General features: G+C 35.4%; 3 protein-coding genes, 1 non-coding gene and 1 pseudogene across 5 annotated transcripts; 4 read left to right on the plus strand and 1 right to left on the minus strand.

The window, feature by feature from the left end:
* Nucleotides 1-552: 552 nt before the first annotated feature.
* Nucleotides 553-4975, plus strand: LOC143589239 (mitochondrial import receptor subunit TOM20-like). The gene is made up of 6 exons (XM_077070067.1): nt 553-681; nt 1432-1510; nt 1590-1759; nt 1880-1927; nt 4466-4564; nt 4664-4975. Exons 1-6 carry the CDS (start codon nt 586-588, stop codon nt 4787-4789), a joined length of 618 nt encoding a protein of 205 aa, XP_076926182.1. The 5' UTR covers nt 553-585; the 3' UTR covers nt 4790-4975.
* A 1381-nt stretch (nt 4976-6356) lies between these two features.
* On the plus strand, nt 6357-9230 carry LOC143589231 (uncharacterized). The gene is made up of 7 exons (XM_077070063.1): nt 6357-6574; nt 6667-6707; nt 7867-7924; nt 8458-8551; nt 8660-8744; nt 8819-8884; nt 9041-9230. The coding sequence occupies exons 1-7, from the start codon at nt 6511-6513 to the stop codon at nt 9128-9130; spliced, it is 498 nt and encodes a 165-aa protein (XP_076926178.1). The 5' UTR covers nt 6357-6510; the 3' UTR covers nt 9131-9230.
* A 754-nt stretch (nt 9231-9984) lies between these two features.
* TRNAL-AAG (transfer RNA leucine (anticodon AAG)) lies at nt 9985-10065 on the plus strand. The gene has a single exon. It is a non-coding gene; the product is annotated as a tRNA-Leu (tRNA).
* Nucleotides 10066-14554: 4489 nt separating this feature from the next.
* LOC143589230 (peroxidase 55-like) lies at nt 14555-17071 on the plus strand (the record flags this gene model as incomplete). Its single annotated transcript, XM_077070062.1, has 4 exons — nt 14555-14770; nt 15504-15695; nt 16605-16672; nt 16729-17071. Coding segments are annotated over exons 1-4 (819 nt in total), but the record flags the coding sequence as incomplete, so codon positions are not given.
* A 3-nt stretch (nt 17072-17074) lies between these two features.
* Nucleotides 17075-20460, minus strand: LOC143589246 (protein NUCLEAR FUSION DEFECTIVE 4-like; annotated as a pseudogene). The gene is made up of 3 exons (XR_013145239.1): nt 20093-20460; nt 17732-18664; nt 17075-17261 (listed from the first exon to the last, which is right to left on the minus strand). The product of XR_013145239.1 is annotated as a protein NUCLEAR FUSION DEFECTIVE 4-like (transcript).
* Between the last annotated feature and the right edge of the window lie 626 nt (nt 20461-21086).

The raw sequence follows: 21086 nt of genomic DNA on the forward strand, positions 1-21086 counted from the left end.
CGGAGATAAAGGTGCACACATCGTTTTTTTAATACTCGGTTTCAGGTACACGAAATTGGGTTCGGGTATGACCGGTATTAAAAAATCAGGTATTGGTCATTCCTGCGTCGGGCTCGGGTCCGAGTATTATCTCTAAAAACCATACCCTGTACACCAAGTTCAGGTCATGTATAGAAAGAAGGTGTTCTAAAACCAAGTATTTGAATACCTTATTTCTATTTTCGGGTATTGAAAAAACCATGTTTTCGGTATTTTTCGGGTATAGATTGAGTTTTTAAGAGGCTGCACTTTTTGGGGGTATTTTTCGGGTAATTGAAAAACCCAGTTCCAGAAATGAGTTTCGATTTTCAGGTATTATCGGGTATAAATTGAGTACAGTCCCAACTTCCAAGTACGGGTAAGTCTAGTATTAAAAACTCAGGTATAAAAAACCCGGTTCTGAATTCGTTAGCCCATGACGATGGTCGATGGGCCTAATCATGGTTAGCTTAAAACGTCTAGGCGTAACACAATTCATCGCACCGTTAAACCCTCTGGTGGTGGTGGTGGTGGTGGTGGTGGTGGTTATCCACCGGAGATTAAACCATGGATATGCAAGCTGATTTCGATCGTCTTCTGTTCTTCGAACACGCTCGCCGTACTGCTGAAGTCACCTACACCAAAAACCCTCTAGATACCGAGGTATTTAAATTAATTAATTAGGGTTTCTAATTTCATTTATATATAAATCATGTAATTCACCACTATTATATTAATCAGGAGAAAGCTAACGTACAAATTAAATTAACGTGTTAACTGTGCGAATCAAACAATTTAATTATATACAATTACACTACACTATAATTACACTATGTTGTATATATAATTACACACTTGATTCTCACAGTTAGCACGAGAAGGCGTGCGTCAACACGCCTTCATTCCTTTTGCTTTCGATACATTTGGGTCTCTTGCCCCAGATGCTGCAATGTTTCTGTAAAGAGTTCGGCGGGTCGTGCACACTAACTAAATGACCCTGAAGAACGATAACTTTGTTTTTCAGTTGTTGCCCGCTTACCTGCCTCTTTATTGTAACTGGATCCTTTTATTTGTTTCAAAAAATGAAACAATATTAGTTAAAAAAAATCAATTTGTATTTGATCTAAACCCTATAAAGTTATATAGGTGTGAGATCTCGTGTAAATAAAATTAAGATACTAAATATACAAATAATTAATTATAGATTTGAACTAGAGTAATTATGTTATAAAAAATAATATAGTGTAATAATAATTACTCTAGTTTAAAAGTTATAGAGTAATAGTATTTACACTAGTGTTAACATAATTACACTAGTTATTTGTACACTTCTCAGTTCTCACGATAAAAGTCATTTGTATTTTATTCAAACACTATATATATTAATTTCTTGGTTACTTGATATTCACACAGAACCTAACCAGATGGGGAGGTGCTTTGCTCGAATTATCGACCTTCCAGAATGTTCAGGAATCAAAGTCCATGATTAAAGGTTGTTAAATTTTTAGCTATGAGTTTGTTGTTTTTGAATTGATTGTTTGGTTAATGTTTGGTTTGGTTTGGTTATGTAGAGGCGATATCGAAACTGGATGAAGCGTTATCGATTGATCCGAAGAAGCATGATGCTTTGTGGTGTATGGGCAACGCGCAGACTTCGTATGGGTTTTTGACTCCGGATAAAGATGAAGCGAAGGGCTATTTTGATTCCGCTTATACTTTCTTTAAGCAGGCTGTTGATGAGGTAATGATAATATTTTAAAGTATATGAAGAGTTTAATGGGTAGGGCATGTATGGGATGAATTTAAATGATTAAGTTACGTTAGTTGGTGTCGGATGTGTAATGCAGTAAGTTTGTTTCAGGATCCAGAGAACGAGCTTTACCGCAAGTCATTTGAAGTGGCGACAAAGGTACAGTTTTGTTCATTTTTTTATCATTCTCTAGGTTAGTTTTCGCATTTTTATGTGGTGATCACTTTGTGAAGCCTAGTATGATCTTGAGAAATGTTACATGAAGGAAGTTAGTTATAAGCTTGTGTTTGTTTCGTACTATTTGCGTGATAATGTCATTTTTTTCCCATGTGTTATAAGGTTTATTAGGAGGGTAAATTAGTAAGCAAGTTTGGTAATAAAAGTAGCTTAGGATACTTTTGCAACAAGAGCTCTACTATTTTACATTGTTAGGTTTTACGTTAATTATCGGAATTCAAAAAGCACGGTAGCCCCATAGGTCGATATCCCTGATGAATTACTGGATGTTTGGGACACCTGTGCATTTAAGAAACAGAATGATATCTATGTTCTCGTGATGATTGTTACCCTTGTGTTCTGATTAAGGAAGGTGATTTATACATCAGTCGTTAGTTATTAATCCTTCGCAAAGAATCTTGTCAACCTGCATTATTGCTTTAACTCCATCACGTGTTACTAGTTATTGAAAAATTACTCTTTTCGAAGCTCGCGTACAAGATCATCCTGATGATTGCTTTTGTTATCATATTTCCTATGACGCAAATGGTATTTTGTACTAGAGTTGTCATTAATAGTACTAACTGGTGCCATCTAATAACATACAACAAAGCACACCTGATACCGCCGCCGCTACTCTACCTCCATCGCCACCACTACCACTTTCCCCACCAACCGCCGCCACCACCACCGGGATGGGTGTTTTTTTTAAACCCAAAACAACTCATTTTAACTCGGGGGTGGATGTTGGGGTGTTTTTTTCCCTCCTAAAACGCTTCATTTTAACTCGAGGTGGCTGGTGTAGGTTGGGGTGCTTTTTTTCTAAAACAACTCATTTTTACTCGCGGATGGGCTGGGTACTTCTTTTCTAAAACAACTCATTTTAACCCGCCCCGGGGAGGGGTTACCTTTTTTTTCAAACGACTCATCTTAACTCAATTCTATCTTGGCTAAACTTGTTTTCACTCCAACCAAATTGATAGGTTTGTAAGACGGCCCGTATTGACCCGTATTTGTTTTGCTTGGAGCCTGTTTTGACCCGAACCCACTATGCTTTCATAACCTGTCCAGTTTGCCAAGCCTATATAGATAGCGAAAGATGCAAGCCTGGCCTGTTTTAGATGTGCTTTGTCATATGTTATTACTGTGTTCACAGCTCATCAGTTTCTACAATTTACTGACAAGAAGCTATCTCTGGCTCTGTAGATTTTTTTTAAGAAACCTGATAGTCGATTGACTAACTAATATCTATGATTATTAGCAGTCTTTCATATCTATCTCTACGTTTTAAGTCTTCCCAATTCTTGTCAGTAACCACAATCCACCAAATAGGTATAATAGAAAAGAATCAAGGAATGAAGCCTCTAAGTCATCTTTGGAAAACAAAAATGTAAATGAATTGAAATTTTGATAGTTTCCAACTTTCCATAAATGTTTTTGTTATTGAAGATTACAAATAAAACTGAGTTATATTGGCAAAGTTTCCGTTACATTGCAATATTGCATGATAGAACGGGAAAGAAAAAGCAATCAATTGGATAGAATCTCATTTCTTCATGAATGCTTCATTCCATTCCACGCAATAAAACAAAATTCTATGCTATCAATAGCGGTGCTATAGCGGTTATCGGTCCGGCGGTAAAATAGCGGTCGAAATATCGGTCCAAATAGCGGTTCCGATATTTGCGGCGCTATTTACCGCTATTTCGCCGATATTTCGCCACCGATATATCAGAAATAGTGGTGAGATTATCAGTTTAATATTTTTGACCCAATTTTTTACTTTTTTTGGCCCAAACTGTATGCCCATAGCCCAATTTCATTATGATTATTATTGAACGATCAGCTTATTGCCCTAAAAATACCTCAATCGCTGCTGATGCTCATCTCCGATACTCGTTTCTTCAGCTGCTGCTGATGCTCATCTCCGATACCCGTTACTTCAGCCGCTGCTGATACTTATATATTTATGGCTTTCGATTAAGTGATTAAATCATGTCTTAAATTAAAAATATTGTTACTTTGTGTTTTGAACTATTGACTTTTATGATTTTGGTATTAAGACTTAGTATTATTATTAGATAACTTTTGGTGTTATATATATATATATATACCGCTATCCCACCGCTATCCCACCGCAATAACCGATATCTCAGATATCGGTCATTGACCGATATCCGCTATTTTTGGGCATTAACTGCATAGACAAAATTATTCATCATTTTAAGTTGCTGTAGCAAGAAATATATTTTGCTCAGTGGAGTTCACTTATCTGTACCTGTGGTTTGCTTGTTTATCATTTTTCGTTTAGCTGCATGCTATAAATCATTTTGTTCTCTTTTAGTCTCTCTCATACAAACACATCACATGTACACCAGAACGCAGCCTAGTGATCGAGACATGTCCGTTCTTTGAGTTCGATATTACAATTATCTTAGTTTCTGTAGCAGCTTAATGGATGACTAATTATTGTGATTTCAGGCTCCTGAATTACATGCAGAGGTCCATAAACAAAGTTTTAGTCAACAAGCTGTGGCACCCGGGGCCGGGGGAGGTCCATCGACTTCTTCAAGTGTGAAGGTATATTTTATTCTTCTCTCGTTTACATGCAAATCATTCATTGTTTTTGTTGCTACAAGTGGTTTGATTAAAATATAAAATTTATCTGTTGAGGTGCAGGGTGCAAAGGCGCAAAAGAGCAGTGATCTGAAGTATGATATATTTGGATGGGTTATTCTTGCGGTTGGTATTGTGGTGTGGGTCGGATTCGCCAAGTCAAACGTACCACCACCATCGCAACGTTAAGCAATCACCTGTTTAAAAGTAGATATGATATTTGCATTGGCAGGAGTACTAGAGAAAGTTTTGGGGAATGAGGAATGTTATTAAATGTTTACCACACCGCATGAAAGATCGGTTAAAGATCTCTTGTTTTCTTAAATTTTACATTTTTTAGTCGAGTTCGATTAAGAAACTATATTTTGCTATTCATGCTACACTTTTCAGTCATCAGGAGTCTTTTTTTCTTCGAGAAAAGAGTTGGGGAATATCATAAACGATGGTGCCTACCGTCAAAAAATGAGGGCCACCGCCCTCCATAAATAGAATTTTGGTCTTATTTATACATTAAATCTCGATGACCCCCATAAGATTTCACTTATGCCCCAATTGCCCCCATAAAAAGAAATACTGGGTCTGTCACTGATTAGAAAGCTTATGTGATGTTGAATTTAGATTGGAATTACATATTCTCGTGTTTTTAAAATGTATGAGCATTTCTGATTTCACAACTAGGGTTCTTAATTTCTTATTATTATTTAGAGTACGTGCTCCCACATTTATTAGGCCGTGCGCAATGGCTAATGTCTTTTATAGGACATCATCGGCCACATTATCATCATCATCACTTTTTATAGTAAAAAAAACACGTGTAATGAACAATGCCCCTTCAATCATTACATTTCAGCACTGTGCTTTAAGTAAAAACGCTAATACCTTTATAATGCCTCGTAATGTCCCGAGAGATGGTGTAGGGGCTTTATCTACCCATATAATGTCTTCTATAATGTCCCATTACACATGACGTTAAGACCTTAAGCCAAACCATTACACATAAGAATAAGAGGGTCACCAAAAGAGTAGGAGCCCTATTTGGAGTATCGGGCGCTAACCGTATAACGGACTGTATGGCAAAGGGGTGCGAGACCAACTTATTTTCTAACCAATTAGATTCACTTTTTCACCTTTTAATAAACAAAATTCAAATAACAATTCTGTTTTTAATTAAACCGTTCACACAATCAATGTGACGAAACATTTCACATTTTAATTAAGGCTATGCGTAATAGGGCAACAAAATAAGAGATTTTGGGCTACATATTAAAAGATTTTTTTTTCATATTTTAATTAAGCCACCCCCCATGTTCACTTGTCTGTCTTAATCATGCTTCTTCACATCACATGTTATCTAAATACAAATTAAAAGCTCTATCTGTCTAATTAACTTGTCTTATTTTTATTACTCTCTTTTAGAGGTGCACAGACCAGTTTAAAATTCAAAATCGGTTTGGGTTAAAACCGGTTCGGTTTGGTCAACAAAAGTCAAAACCGGTTTATGATCGGTTTCGACTTTCGGTTTGGGTTGAAACCGGTTTCTTACCATGTTAAGATCGGTTTCAGTTCGGGTTTTGGCCGGTTTCGGTTCGGTTAACCGGTTTGAAACCGGTTTTGATGGAGAAAATTACAAGCCGGTTCCAAAGCAACGGTTTCAATCGGTTCAACCTGTTTCCACATAATCTGTTTCAAACCGGTTCGGTTTCGGTTCAGTTTTCGAGTCGGTTCAATTATCCGGTTTATTTGCCAACATCTACTCTCTTTGTATAACGAAATAAGAGCCAGTGGTGGAGCTGTCAAGACTACATATTCTGTTTGTCGAAACTACGTCGTTTTTTCAAGCTGCTATACCGTTAACTTTTGTGTAAACTGTTACTGTTAGGGCTACAATAATAATAATAATATCTTTCAATATGTTATCGAAAGAACAATTGCTTCATCTATTCGATCGATTCTCTACTCTCACCTCTCAGCCTGGTATCAATTTCATTTCAATCAATTTTTTATTATTATTATTATTATTATAATTATTAATTGGTATTTATGTGAAATGTTATGAATGTAATTAGATGTGAAGAAACGGATAGCAGATGCTGTTAATGGTAATCAGGTGTGGTTAGCTGAAATTAGCGGTTTAACTAAAAAGTGAAAAACGGTTGGGCTGTCGAGTAAATGGTTTAACTAGTTATTATATATTTGTTTAATATAAAAAATGTGACTGGGTTGAATTTGATTGGTTGGATTTAATTGTGGGCCCCGCATCCTTGAGCTTAAACTCGCCCCTATGTAAATAGTTGTAAGGGCATCCGTAGCGGGGGCTGCGCTGACGCCCAAAACCCACTGATGACGCCCCCACACCTAGTGGTGCACAAACCGGTTAGTTGAAAACCGGTTATTTTTAAAACTGGTTTGTGGCCAACAGTCAAATAATCGGTTAGGCAGGTTAACTGGGTCGGGTACTAACCGGTTTTGAGACAAGAAACCCCTACCTGATGTAACTGGTTCCGAACCGGTTAAGCGGAAAAAAAATCAGTTTTACAAAAATAATAAAAAAAAACAATAACCGGTTTCGGAGATCAATAATATAAACATGTTTCTAACTGGTGGTTAGAAACGGGTATAAACCGGTTAGTGGTGGACCGGTTACTAACCGGTTAGGATTTTGGGTTGGAACCGGTTAACCGTGTTGGCTGTGCACCTCTACGGCCACACCACTACGCCTTTGGCATTTTTGACAAAAGGAAAGATGGTCTCCGCGTTTTTATGGCGACGGCGCCAAGGACAAAATGGGTTGGTCTTTGAGCAGTCACAGCTCTTGTTTTATTTATTTTTATTTTTTTATTAATTTAAACAGTATTTAACTGTTACAAGGGGCTTCAACTACTACGCATAAAACATGAAGAAAAACCCGGTTAGCCCTCCACTACGGATGCCCTAATGGTTTGGCTGGGAAGGTTAGCCTAACGTTATTTCGTTACATATTAAATGCCGTTAAAACCACCCCACTGCGGTTAGCCTAACGTTATTCGGTTACATATTAAACACCAATAAGTTTGGGGATCTTCAAAGATATTTTGCTATTCCAAATGTAGCTCGGTTTGTGTTATATAAAATAGTCTTTTAACTTAAAAATAAATAAAAATTGAAATAATCTGATAATCTGTTGTTTGTCATCATTCTTTTATGTGTTGTATGTATCCATTCATACAAATATAGATAATGCATTAATGTGTGCAAACCTTTAACCAATGATGCTTATATGAATACAGGAAGCTGTAGCGGTGACTACTGCTATCCAGGAGGAAATACTTAAAGAAATGGGAATCGGTAAGTCTTGTTAGTTTACTAAAGTGCATTATGTTATAATTAGTTCAAATGAGAACCGCTAAATATTTCGGGAAACCATTTAATTCACCGGTTTACATGGTTCTCAAATATTTAGTGTATGTACTTATGTATAACTGTATACTGGTCTTACATAGGTACAATTTATATGATATTTTGAATTATTGAATATGTTAATTATGACTGCAAACAATGTTATTACACTAATAATCTGAATTCTTGAATAAAATATTTTAGGAGGTTGTGTGCATTAAAAACCGACTTTGGTGACACGTACCCCTTTAAGCTAACGTTTTCAGTTGACCCGATTGAAAAAAAGTCCAAAACACGACCCGAAAGTGACCCATTCCTAAGTTAACAGGTCTAAATTGCAACCTTTGATGATAAGAACTAGTGGCAGTTTTTTACCTGTTTCTGCTTACTGATTTTTCTCTTGAACACCCTCACTAGCACCTGCTTATTTACATTGTAGCATTAACGGCATGTTGACATTGCATGTAATGCGGTTGTTTCAGATCCAACTTATGGCCTTGCTTGCTTGGGGAAAATAAATATGGAATACGAAAACGACCAAGATTTGATGATCAGTTTCTATAAATTTGTAGCAAAGTAATCTCTCTCTCTCTCTATCACATAATTATTTCAGTTTTGTGACGTTTTCGCTACTGCCACAAAATTGCAATCATTTATATAAACACGTGCTATGACTATCGACAGAGAAGAGATGGCGTGTGAAGAAGCAGAGCTCGGACCAGAAGAATATTCCGAGAAATTCCAAGCACAACAGAATCTACAGCAACAGGTAGGAGCGCTTTTGTGGTCCTTGACTTCTTATACATCTTCAAAGTTTTACTTTAAATTGGAATTTTGTAACAGCAACTCGAGATGTTGAAACACATGCGTAATTATGGTGCGGATGATCAGTCTGCTATTTTAGAGAAGGTACAGCCCGTCGTTTTTTTATTTCATGACCGATTTTTTTTCTTTGTATTTACGAAATACACGAAGTGTGTTTTACCTGGTTCTATTGGTTAGCAAGGGCTGCAAGATTAGTTTTTGTATGATTTAATATTTGGGCGTTTGCGTTGTTTATTGTAGCTGCGAGAGAGAATGGAGAAAGATTTTGAAGGTGACGCAGCGTTATTGTCGGTGGATGAAATGAAGGAAATAGTTGAAACTAGAGCATAAAGAGAGATAACTTTGATTGTTTGAATGTTGATTTAAGCTTAATACCTTATTAATGAGGATTAACCTTTTAAGAATCATTAAGGATTTAAATTTTGAAGCATCTGTTTTTGGTGGTTATTTAATTTTTTCTTTCTTTGAGAGAACTGTCGTTTCCGTTTCTATGGTTTGGTCACTTTTGCCATTTTCGTCCGAAAACAATTTTTTTGGCCATTTTCGTCCGACACTCACACGAACTGTCGCCACCGCTACCCTTCCCGGTGGTATGAATTTGATTTGGTTTGCTCGCATAGAATGTGATTTGAACACATCCGCTAGTTAAGTACAACATCCCCTGGTCGAAACCGTTGCTGTGCCTTGAACTGGTTATGAAGAGGAAGACAGAGTTAGCAGAAATGACTAAGGTCGGACCAAAAGGTTTTATTAAATTCAAGGGTATTTGGGTAATTTAATTGGACTAAAATGGTAAGAAAAAAAAACAATGATAATTTTTTTTTTTTTAAATGGTCTCATAGTTCTCTCTTATCTTCTATCACTTTTATTATAGCCTAAAAGTATCTGTTTGGTTAAGGGATTTATAGATTATGGGGGTGTTTGGACTAGCTTTTATTTTGTGGCTTATGCTTATATCTTCACACAAATAAGCTTATTCAAATAAGTTAAAAACCCATCTTCAAAAAAACTTTTTCAAATTAGCCTATATAAGCTAATAAGCTTAAGCTTAAAAAGTTAAACCAAACACCAAATTAAGCTTATTTTGTGAAAAAAAAAAAACAAAAAAAAACTATAAGCTTTGTTAAAAAAGCTAGGCCAAGCACCACTTATTTTATATGTATGTATTGCAAAAAACAATAAAAGTCGAGATGGCTGAGTTGGTCTAAGGCGCCAGATTAAGGTTCTGGTCCGAAAGGTCGTGGGTTCAAATCCCACTCTCAACAACTATTATCTATATTTTAATATCTTTTTATTGTAGTTTCTCAAACATATGCATCAAGATGCACTATTGTATTTGAAGTGGTAACGATTGAAGGGGTTAATTTATCTCTCATATTAAACTTGAAGAAAATACATTAGTCTATCATAATAATTCAAGGTACGTATAAAATAAAATTTGTATTAAATTTTAGTCGATAAAGTTATGCATACAAAGATAAATTAGTCTATATATAGAAGAATATTGAATCATTATAAGGAACTAAATTATCTTCTTTATCAGTAACTTCATAAAACTAAAAATCCTAGTTTTGAAAAGGTTAATTGTATTTATATACTTAAAAGTTAAAACCATTTTTTTTGTAAGGATACATGATTTATGTTTTAGCATGTGTTAACATGCACGTCTCCTAAGTCCTGATTATGACAAGCTTAGGTTTACCTACTATTTTAATCAAAACTACTTTTTTATAATAAAATTTGTTTTTTAGTTCAAACTTTTTAATATTCATAATCACTAGAATGTATGTACATTTAAAAGACATTATATCTTTTAGGAACACAATTTAACCACGGTTCTTAAAACTTTTGATTAATCATGTACCAACATCCAAAAGCTTTTTTGTGTAAAATTTTATTATATTGTTATAACCATTCTATTGAATATACATATCTTTTAATATCATAATGTTTAGTGTTACAATTTTTAATAAAAAGAGATCAATAAATAAATTAAAATGTATTTTTTTTAATAAATCATAAGAATTATATATCTAGATAACTTCAAAAGTTTAAGATACCATAATAATTCCCAAAATAAGCGTTTATGAAAACGTTTTTCAGGTTTTAGGTGCCATTTACAAGAAATTCTCATAATAGGTATTATAAACTAGTCATGATGAGTAGTTTATGATTGCACACGAGTAGTTTGTAGAACCAGTTAAAACTTGCCACGTGTCCTTAAACTAACCGCAACAAGCAGGTTTACTAATCATTTACTCGCCACGACTAAATAAGTTTCATGCCTCGTAATCAAATCCCACGAGTAATTCATAAGTCATTTAGTCGCGACGACTAGTTTACCTGGTTTACATTCCCTACACAAGTGGTTTATTAGTAGTTAGCTTGCCACGACTAGTTTAATCTTACAGTCTACTTGTCACGACTAAATAACTTATGAATTACTCGTGAGCGTTGATTACGAGGCATACAACTTATTTAGTCGTGACGAGTAAATGGTTAGTAAATCTGCTCGTTATAGTTAGTTTAAAGACACGTGTCAGGTTTTAATTGGTTACACAAACTACTTGTCACGACTAGATTATAATACCTATTTTGAGAATTTCTTATAAATGACACTTAAAACCTGAAAAACGTTTTCATAAACGTTTATTTTGGGAATTTTCCCTAAAAATATTACCATATTGATATGTTATATTATATATACCAATTCAACATATACACGTATCATTGTTGAATTTTTTTAGTTTTGGAATGCTTCCAATGTGAAAATTGACTCATGCTCGAAGGTTGTTGAGTACCAGGTTTGTGAAAAATGACAACTTCATGTTATTGCCGTTTTGAAACTTTCTATTGTAAGTACATGGAAATATCATAATACAAGGAAACTTTATATCTTTAAAGTAATAAAATAAAATAGCTTATCGCTCGACGAACATTTAAAATCTTCGTTATGTTTGGTTAAGGGCATGTTTGACAATCTTTGTATACGTAAGTGTTGAATCTGTTCAGACCTGAATGATCAAGAGACTCTAAGCCAGTTAGTGCTGAGTCAGCATTGAGTATGTTGATATGGTGGTGGATCGAGCATATGCTGCATGAGTGGCAGACTAAGAGTTATGAACACATGTGACGAGATATATGGATAGAATTTTCATTCATTATCATTTTGAAGCTTAACGGGTAAGAGGTTTTCTGACCTATTTAGAGATGTTATTGTGATGAACCAAACACACTTAATGATGACTGATTCAGATATAGCTTCTTAATAAAATCACTTTCCAGTACTTGGAATTCTACCATTTTATTTTTAACTTCCGCTATTGTTTGTTTCACTTCGTTTATTATATGTGGTGTAAATCTAATAAGTCAGACGACTTTGTTTCTATGTGTGATAATGGCGTTGCGATAATATAGTTTCATATAAACCATACGAAAACTATTCGTTTACGTTTACGAATAGAGAATTATTATCATATAATAACTAATGTACCCATTGACTCATGCCTAGACGATCTTTGAGCCCCAATTTTGTGTATGATGACAACAAGTTCTTGATTTTGGCCTTTTAGATTGAAATTATTATCTTTTTATTAAAAGTACATGGAAATGTTTTATACTTTTAAAGAAATAAAATAAAGTAAGTTATTATTTTAATTTATGTTTTGTAATCCATTTTGTCACGCCTGAAAGTGAAATCGTAACAACTTGCTGCGTCATCCAATCATGTATAATTGTATATCAACCCATACACATAAATTTAACATATTATTATTATTTTAATTTAGCATGTAACTCTTAACAAAATATAAAGATGATTTAAATTTTACAAATCCAACATTTGAAGATATTTTACTTGAAATAAATATGGATTAAATACCCCCCCCCCCCCCTTTTTGTTTTATGAAATGATATTAGCTCGGTGGTTGAGTAGTAAACAAGAAACTTGGGGTGTCATTTTACGCTGGTTCGCTTCACCCCCTCCCCCCGGTCATTTAGTTTTGGCGGCACCGGGTGATGATGAGAGACTAGACGAGTAAGTGACGTTCAATAGTTGGATCATTGAACTGAACATGTTATATATCACCGCACTTTCGTGATTTTGGGCGAGTGTTCACAAGCGTTGGCCTTAGGTGAAAGTTTTTCCCGGATCAGAAGACGAGTGCATCTCGATGTGGTGAAGTTAGCCAGTAACCTATTTGAAAGATTCATTGATCGTTAAGAAAACAAGATTTATATATATTAAGAAATAAATGTTATTCAAAACCAAATAAAGAAGCTTTTAATAGAATAAAAAAATATTTTTAATAGCTCGAACATATTACAATCGTCTTTTCATTGATCCAAAATATCAAACAATTAATGAAACTCAAATTTTATCCCAAAAATTCTAACCTACATAGTCTCTTAGCATAATTTTGTTATATTATAGTTTATATGCTTGTAAAAGTTACATAAAAAATTACTCAAACTTAAAATGCATATATCTATTACAAAATGGTTAATTATCTATATATTGATTAAAATATTATGATATGAACTTTGTATATTTTTGAATGACTTTAATTATCAAATTTGATCAGATAACAACTAGGGCTGTCCAAACTGCTCGCCGCTCGTCGCTCGTTCGTCGTTCGCTCGAATTTTGCTCGAAAAATACTCGTTCGATTTCGGCTCGGTTTGGAAGTGAGCCGTTCGGTTCAGTTCGATTTAAAAGCAATCCAAGCACGAGCAAAGCCTCGCTCGGTTTGGTTCGGTTCGTTTTGCTCGAATTATTTTTTATTTATTAGTTTTATATATAATCTTTATGTATATATATAAAAGTATACTATTTTTTAAAGTTTTTAAAATTTTCCTCTTTTGTGTTGAATTTAAAGTTCAAATTTAAACCATAGCAACTCGTTTTATATATGTTTTGTTGTTAACTATGAGTTTTATACATTTTAAATGTGAAGGTTTAGACAATTTAGAGTTAAAAGTCTTGAATTAATGATATTTTGAAGATTTAGAAATTTAAAATTGGAAACTTTGTACGAAATCAAGCAAAACCAAACTGAACCAAGCCGCTCGGTTTCAAAACCAAACCAAGTTCAAGCATAAAGATATCGCTCGTTTCTTTAAATTCAATCCGCTCGGTTCGGCTCGCTTTCAAACCAAACCAAGTATGAGCATGCCCTCGTTCGGTTCGGTTCGGTTTATGAACAACCCTAATAACAACTTAACAAGTTCTTTTAATTTTTATAAGTAGTTACACTAACTTAAAAAATATTAAAGTTGGGTGTATTTTACTATTTTTTACAATATTTAGATGCTAATTCTTTTATTATGCATACAAAAATTATAATAGCTAGCTCTTATAAGTTTTTGACTTTCATCCACATTTTAAAATGAATTACTAATATTTTTAGCAAACTATATCATATAATATTATAGCCAGTATATCTGACTTAACACTTATATTGGTTTAATAATATTAATAATTTACCAATCACATTTCGTGTTACAAACGGCTAGGAAGAATAATCTAGCTGAAGTAGCTGAACCAGCCAGCATGCCTGTGGTAGGTTTTTAATTATCTCATTTTTTATTATATTATATATATTATTAATAACATTTACAATTTACAAAACTAATCATACATATATATATATATATTTTTGTCAACTTTGTACACTCTATAAAACCACCACATTTTCTCATTGGTGGATAAGTTGTTATTGCTGACTAATATTTGTGTGTGTATTGAATATAGACATGGTGTTGCCACGGTGGAGAACCATCATGTACTGGTGGATGGTGGTGGCGGTTCTAACTAGAAAAGGTGACGGTCAGTTGGTTGAGAATTTCTATGCTGCCACGTGTCCCATGGTTGAAGCCATTGTAAGACAGACGGTTAACACGAAGGTCATGCAAACGTTTACAACAATTCCGGCTACTCTTAGGCTCTTTTTCCATGATTGTTTTGTTGAGGTGATTCGGTTTTTTTCATTACAGTACTATTTTTATCTGACCCAACGGCCTTTCTGATAACAAGTGTTGTCGACAGTGTTTTAAAATAACCTGGTTGTAAATACAGGTTTATTTTAAAACATTAGTCGTCGGCAATGTTTTTTTAATATCAGTTTTAACTGACAAACCAGTTTTAAATTCAATAGGTTTTTGATATTTTTTGCGGCACATATTTTTAAAAATGACTTTTAACATAGCGGATAAAACTGAAATGAGTAAGCACGGTAAACGATGATTCGTTAATCAGTTTTGTATCATGCAAATCCAATGTTGCTTTATTATTATATTTTCTAATTGACTAATTTTGTATACGAAGTATAAACTTTATATCTGACTCGACCATTGTTCATGTGTGATATTTGGTTTAAGTGTTATGTTTGTTATTGTACTTTTGGTTATTTATTGAGTTGAAATTGTATTTATATAGAATTACAAGGTAAATTATTCAACCTGGTTGAACCTCTCGGTACATTCTGGTTCAACCGGTTGTAACATTTTTTTAACTAAATCCGGTAAGAGTAAATTACAGATTTTTAAAACATTAGTCATCGGGTCGAGTTAATTTCCTGTAGTACTTTTTGTCTATTATTATTATTATTATTGTTATTATTATTAATTATTATTATTATTATTGTTATTTTTATTAGTTATTATTATTATTATTATTAAGCTATTTTACATGCATGAAATGCAGGGTTGTGATGCTTCTGTTATTATAGCGTCACCAAATAATGATGCTGAAAAGGATGCGAGTGACAATTTGTCACTTGCCGGTGACGGTTTTGATACGGTTATCAAAGCTAAGCAAGCGGTTGAGTCACTATGTCCCGGTGTTGTTTCGTGTGCTGATGTTTTAGCCCTTGCTGCCCGTGATGTTGTGGTTGCGGTAAGACATAATGCTATATATGCCAAATGTGGGGTCTAATAAATGTTAAAATGGGTCGGGCCATTTCAACTTAATTTAACCCGATGAGACATATGGGTGTTCATTATTCGATCTGAAACTAATTAAAACTAGACCCAAACTGAATTGGTTATTTGGTTTCACAAAATCTAAACATGGTTCAAACCAAATGACAAGTAATGGTAATTTGGGTGCGATAATTCTCTTCGATTTAATTTTCGGTTTGGACTGAAAAAATATTCTAAACGAATAAACTTCAAACGGATATTGGGTAATACATGATCCGATTCTTTGAAATATCTCGTTGTCTGTCATTGGAATTTGGATAATAGAGTAATCTATCTGAAATATCTGCTAGCTTTTAGAATTTATATTTCTTATCGCCTTAAGTTTAAAAAGTTATATGTAAATTAATAAAGTGAAAAATGTTCCGGTTAATTAGAATTTAGCCCGGTTGATTAGAATTTTAGCCCAACACAATCCAATAACAAATAATAATAAAAAGATAAAATACACAAAAAAAACTTGTTCCGTTTATTCAATCTGGGTGCGATAATTTGCTTCGATTCAAGTTTCGGTTTCAACTAAAAAATCTTCTAAACGAATAAACTCCAAACCGATACTGGGTAATACATGATCCGATTCTCTGAAATATCTCTTTGTCTGTCACTGGATAGCGTAATCTATCTGAAATATTTGTTAGCTTTTAGAATTTATATTTTTTATCTCCTTAAGTTTGAAAAGTTATATGTAAAATTATGAAGTGAAAAATGTGCCATAAATTCCTAACGGATAACTTTTAACAAACTAATAGGTACAGAAAGATAATTACATGTCAAATACTCAACGAGTTTTGGGTCAGATATGATCAATTGTTATTTTTGTATGTAGGCCGGGGGACCTTTGTTCAACGTTGAACTAGGCAGGCGTGACGGGCTAATTTCAAAGGCTTCACGTGTCAAAGGAAACCTCCCGTTACCCACATTCAACATTCAACGTCATCCAACTCAACACCATGTTCGCCAAACACAACCTCTCACAACTCTGACATGATAGCACTTTCCGGGGCCCACACGCTCGGGTTTTCTCACTGCAACCGGTTCTCTAACCGTCTATACTCATTTTCACCATCATCCAAGGTTGACCCGTCACTTGACCCGACCTACGCTCAACAATTAATGGATTCTTGCCCTCAAAATGTGGACCCGAGCATCGCCATCAACATGGATCCGGTGACACCGAGAACCTTCGACAATGTTTATTACCAGAATCTGGTAGGGGGCAAGGGTTTGTTTATGTCGGATCAAGTTTTGTTTACCGACTTGTTGACTCAGTCAACGGTCAACGACTTCGCCAACAACCCTTTTGACCCCAAATAACTCGGACGCGGCTGCGGGTATGATGGCCCAGTGGGCCCCATAACCTAGCCCGATTAAAAGGGTGCCAATGTACATTGCCCCGGGCCAACCCATTGCAAAGAATAAATGCCCGATTGACATTAATCCTTGAGAAACCGCCAGAGCGACGGGCCTCGGGTACGCGTGGTCCCTGTCAAGCAAAATAAGAAAATTAAAGAAATTAGCGTTAAATACGGTTTTAGTCCATCTGGTTTGACCCATATAACCCTTTTAAGTCCATTAGTCTATATATATATATATATGACTTTCTTAGTCCAATAGTTTCGTTTTCGTATCAGTTAAAGTCCAGCCCACTAACCCCATCCAAAATTTTTGTTAAGTTTTTATTAAAAGACCAAAATACCCTTGGATTATTTGTGTTACTTAGTCAAAAAAATAAAATCTTTAGGACCCACTTAAACTTAAAGTATATTAGTATCACAAGGAACAAAATCGTATTTATTTCAAAATGTCATGATCAATCGGGTCCAAAGTCGCCTAAAGTGTATTAAAACGCTAGTAGCATACGTTTTATGATATATGTATATATGATAGATTATTAAAAAATGAAAAAAAAAACATCGACCGGTCAACCCAAACCGACCCATTTTGTTTACTTACCTGACAACGATCTCCGAAACATAGCCTCCGCCAACACGGCCCAAAAAGTTCCAAATGCTGATCATGGAAACAAATATGTGAGTATTATCATATCCCAAAGACTCACTCATTTGACCCAAATTGTCAATCACGGTCAAACCCGAACCCGACCCAAGTAAAAGGGTCCAAAACAGGAGCCAAAAGTCAGCCTTGATCAAAGCCTGTGTAAGATCAAAATCCTCGCCTCGATGCGGGCCCCGTCTCCTCTTAATCCTAACCGCCCCCTCGGCAGCAGCCTGAGCCAACTTTGACTGTAACTGCAAGATTCTTTTTTGCCTCTCGGAAGGCGGAAGCAAATCCACGTCAGCGGGCTTCTCATCTTCCACTTCACTAAATATTATTTCATTCGGGTCATGTGATGATCCGGGTTGCTCTTTATTTTGTGGTTCGGATAATAAAGCTTCTTCTTCTGAAGGTCTCGAGCCAGACGAAAAAGTCAAATATAACGGGATCCCGATTGGAAGCACTAACAACACAAATAAAATGGATGTTAATATTTGAACTATGGTCCGGTTTAAATCAACCAAGTCTTCAACGAGCATAACTCCCATTAAATAAGCGGCTAACACGAGACACACGCAGTAGATTAAGGAGAAACTTGACCGGTCCGATAGCCTTAAGCTGTCTGTGACCGCCAACCGGTCTAACGATAAACATAAGTGCAATAGCCACCATTGTGGGACCCACCGCAACCATAAATATTAGTGATGCTTGGTCGGGTGACTTTATTAACGCGTATATTTGTGTCAAGATTGCGCCACTTAGCCCTGCGAATCCTTTTAGGATTCCCACGATTGGCCCGCGGCTTTTGGGGAAGTTTTGAACACATGAAACTAATGCCACCGTGTTGAAGTAAGTTTCACCATTGGTTCCGATGAATATTAACAGGCACATCTGCATATAATAAAATATTAATAACATTATAGTAATACATTATTAAGATTCAAGATTACCATTTCCCAGCATTGGTGTGATTAATGGGAAAATCCCCAAAATGCCCATGTTACCACTTAAGGTCAAGAGATTGTCCGTTTAACCAAAACGTTCCCAAAATGTCCATTCTAAAACCTTCGGAACCAACGGTTTAAAACCGTCGGATCTCACAATAAATACCGTCGGATCTCATTAAATGATCTCGGATCTCACAATAAATACTGTCATATCTCAATAAATACCGTCGAACCTCAAAAGGTAATAATGTTGCCTCACAACAAAGAACGCCGTCTCACAACAAACACCGTTGGATCAACGGTTTCTGTGGCATGTAGCGTGATATAACTTTCTAAAACAAACGCCGTCCGACAATACAAAGCTGACAAGTCCAACGGTTTCCGTATGGACATTTTGGGAACTGTTTGGTCAAATGTACAATCTCTTGACCTTGGTAGACTCATACCTAAAAAATCTCTATAAAAGTAGACATATTGCAACTTGCAAGTTTATTCATTTAGAATTTTATTTGTGTTTTATTTACTTTGAGTAGGTATGAGTCTAAATCAAAGTAGTTACATAATATCAAAATATCAATTAATTTCAAATATCCCACAATACATGATCAAAATTCATGTTCTTCGAAGTCTAAATCACTTAAAAAATTCATAAAATTGAATTCAATCCTCGTTTATTCGAACCCATGATTAGAATACACAGATAAAATAAAAAAGAATCCAATCATTAACTGAAAATGCAGATTCCTAAATAATATCAAAAATTCAATGCATAGATAGATAACAGTAACAAACTAAATCAACGGATCAGATTAACAACAGCAAGTGATCAACTCAGGCACGTTTCTTTCGTTGACCAAAGCACAACAACAAAACAGACCGGGTAAACGAATACAAATACAAAACTTACAACCCACAAATGGCAAATATTCAATGGATCATATTAACCCAATTAACCTGATCAACACCAATTGATCAACTATAGCACGTTTCTTTAGTTGACCAAAACACAACAACAAAAAACAAAACGGATCGGGTGAACAAATACAAATATATACTTACAACCCACAATGACAAATATTCAACGGATCAGATTAACCCAATTAACCCAACTAACCTATTAACCTGATTAACAGAACAACACCAAGTGATCAGCTAAAGCACGTTTCTTAAGTTGACCAAAACACAACAACAAAACGGATCGAGTAAACGAATACAAATATATATACTTACAACCCACAATGGCAAATATTCAATGAATCAGATTAACCGATGAGCACCAAGTGATCAACTAAAGCACGTTTCTTAAGTTGACCAAACCACAACAACAAAAAACAAAACGGATCGGGTAAACGAATACAAAATAAGTACTTACAACCCACAATGGCAGCACCGGAGATCTTCCCGTGACAACCAGCCACACCCACCCGTACCCAACAAAATTCTGTATAGCACCCACAAGTAGTAGGGCCCACAGAGGCAATATCTCCGTCCGACATGCTTCCGGCTAAAAACCCAACACTGTCACCAAGATCCTTAGCTACACCTAACCTTGCAACCTGTTTTTGGTTGTAGTTTAATGAGCTTTTGATAACTGGTGATATGCTGCCGAACAAGTAGCCGATACCCGCACAGGATTGAACCCACATTGCGGCTACGAATACGAGCCATCGGTTGTTGAAGAAGGTGATGAGCAAATCTTTGAATCGAACCATTTGGTGGTGGTGAAGAAGAAGATGAACAATAATAATAATAATAATAATAATATCTCGGTCACTCGGTGGGGGTGTTTATGATGGTTTTGAGTTTGGATGGATGACTTTGCTGTGCTGGATGAAATGGCTTTATTATTCTTAAGAGACAATATTCTTAAGGACTGTAAAGTCATACCTGGGGAGGCAGTTGTGACTCAACATCGACTACTAGTGATAGATATAGCCTTCAGAAATAAGCTGACTGTTCGAGAGAAGAAAGGTACACCGAGAATTCGATGGGGAAATTTGAAGGACGAAAATCTCCTACTGTTTAAGGATAAACTCATGCTGCATACGCGGGCTCGACTAAATGGGGACTCAACTCATATATGGGAAGCTATGGAGACAAAGATCATCCAAGTAGCAAAGGAGACTCTCGGGGTCACAACAGGAAAGACAAGTGGGCATAAGGAGTCTTGGTGGTGGAATGACGCAGTGCAAGACAAGATAAGGGACAAAGAAGGATGTTTTAGGGAGCTAATGAGGTGCACGAATGAGGAGGAGCGAGTGGAATTGAGGGACAACTACAAAACGGCCAAGATAGAGGCGAAGAAGGCAGTGGCGGAAGCAAAGAATGCGGCCTTTAAACGGATGTATGAAGGTCTAGAAACAAAA

The sequence above is a fragment of the Bidens hawaiensis genome, unplaced genomic scaffold (assembly GCF_021521415.1).
Source record: "Bidens hawaiensis isolate Kalapana, Puna unplaced genomic scaffold, B.hawaiensis_p1.1 tig00037285_1, whole genome shotgun sequence".
Taxonomy (NCBI): Eukaryota; Viridiplantae; Streptophyta; class Magnoliopsida; order Asterales; family Asteraceae; genus Bidens; species Bidens hawaiensis.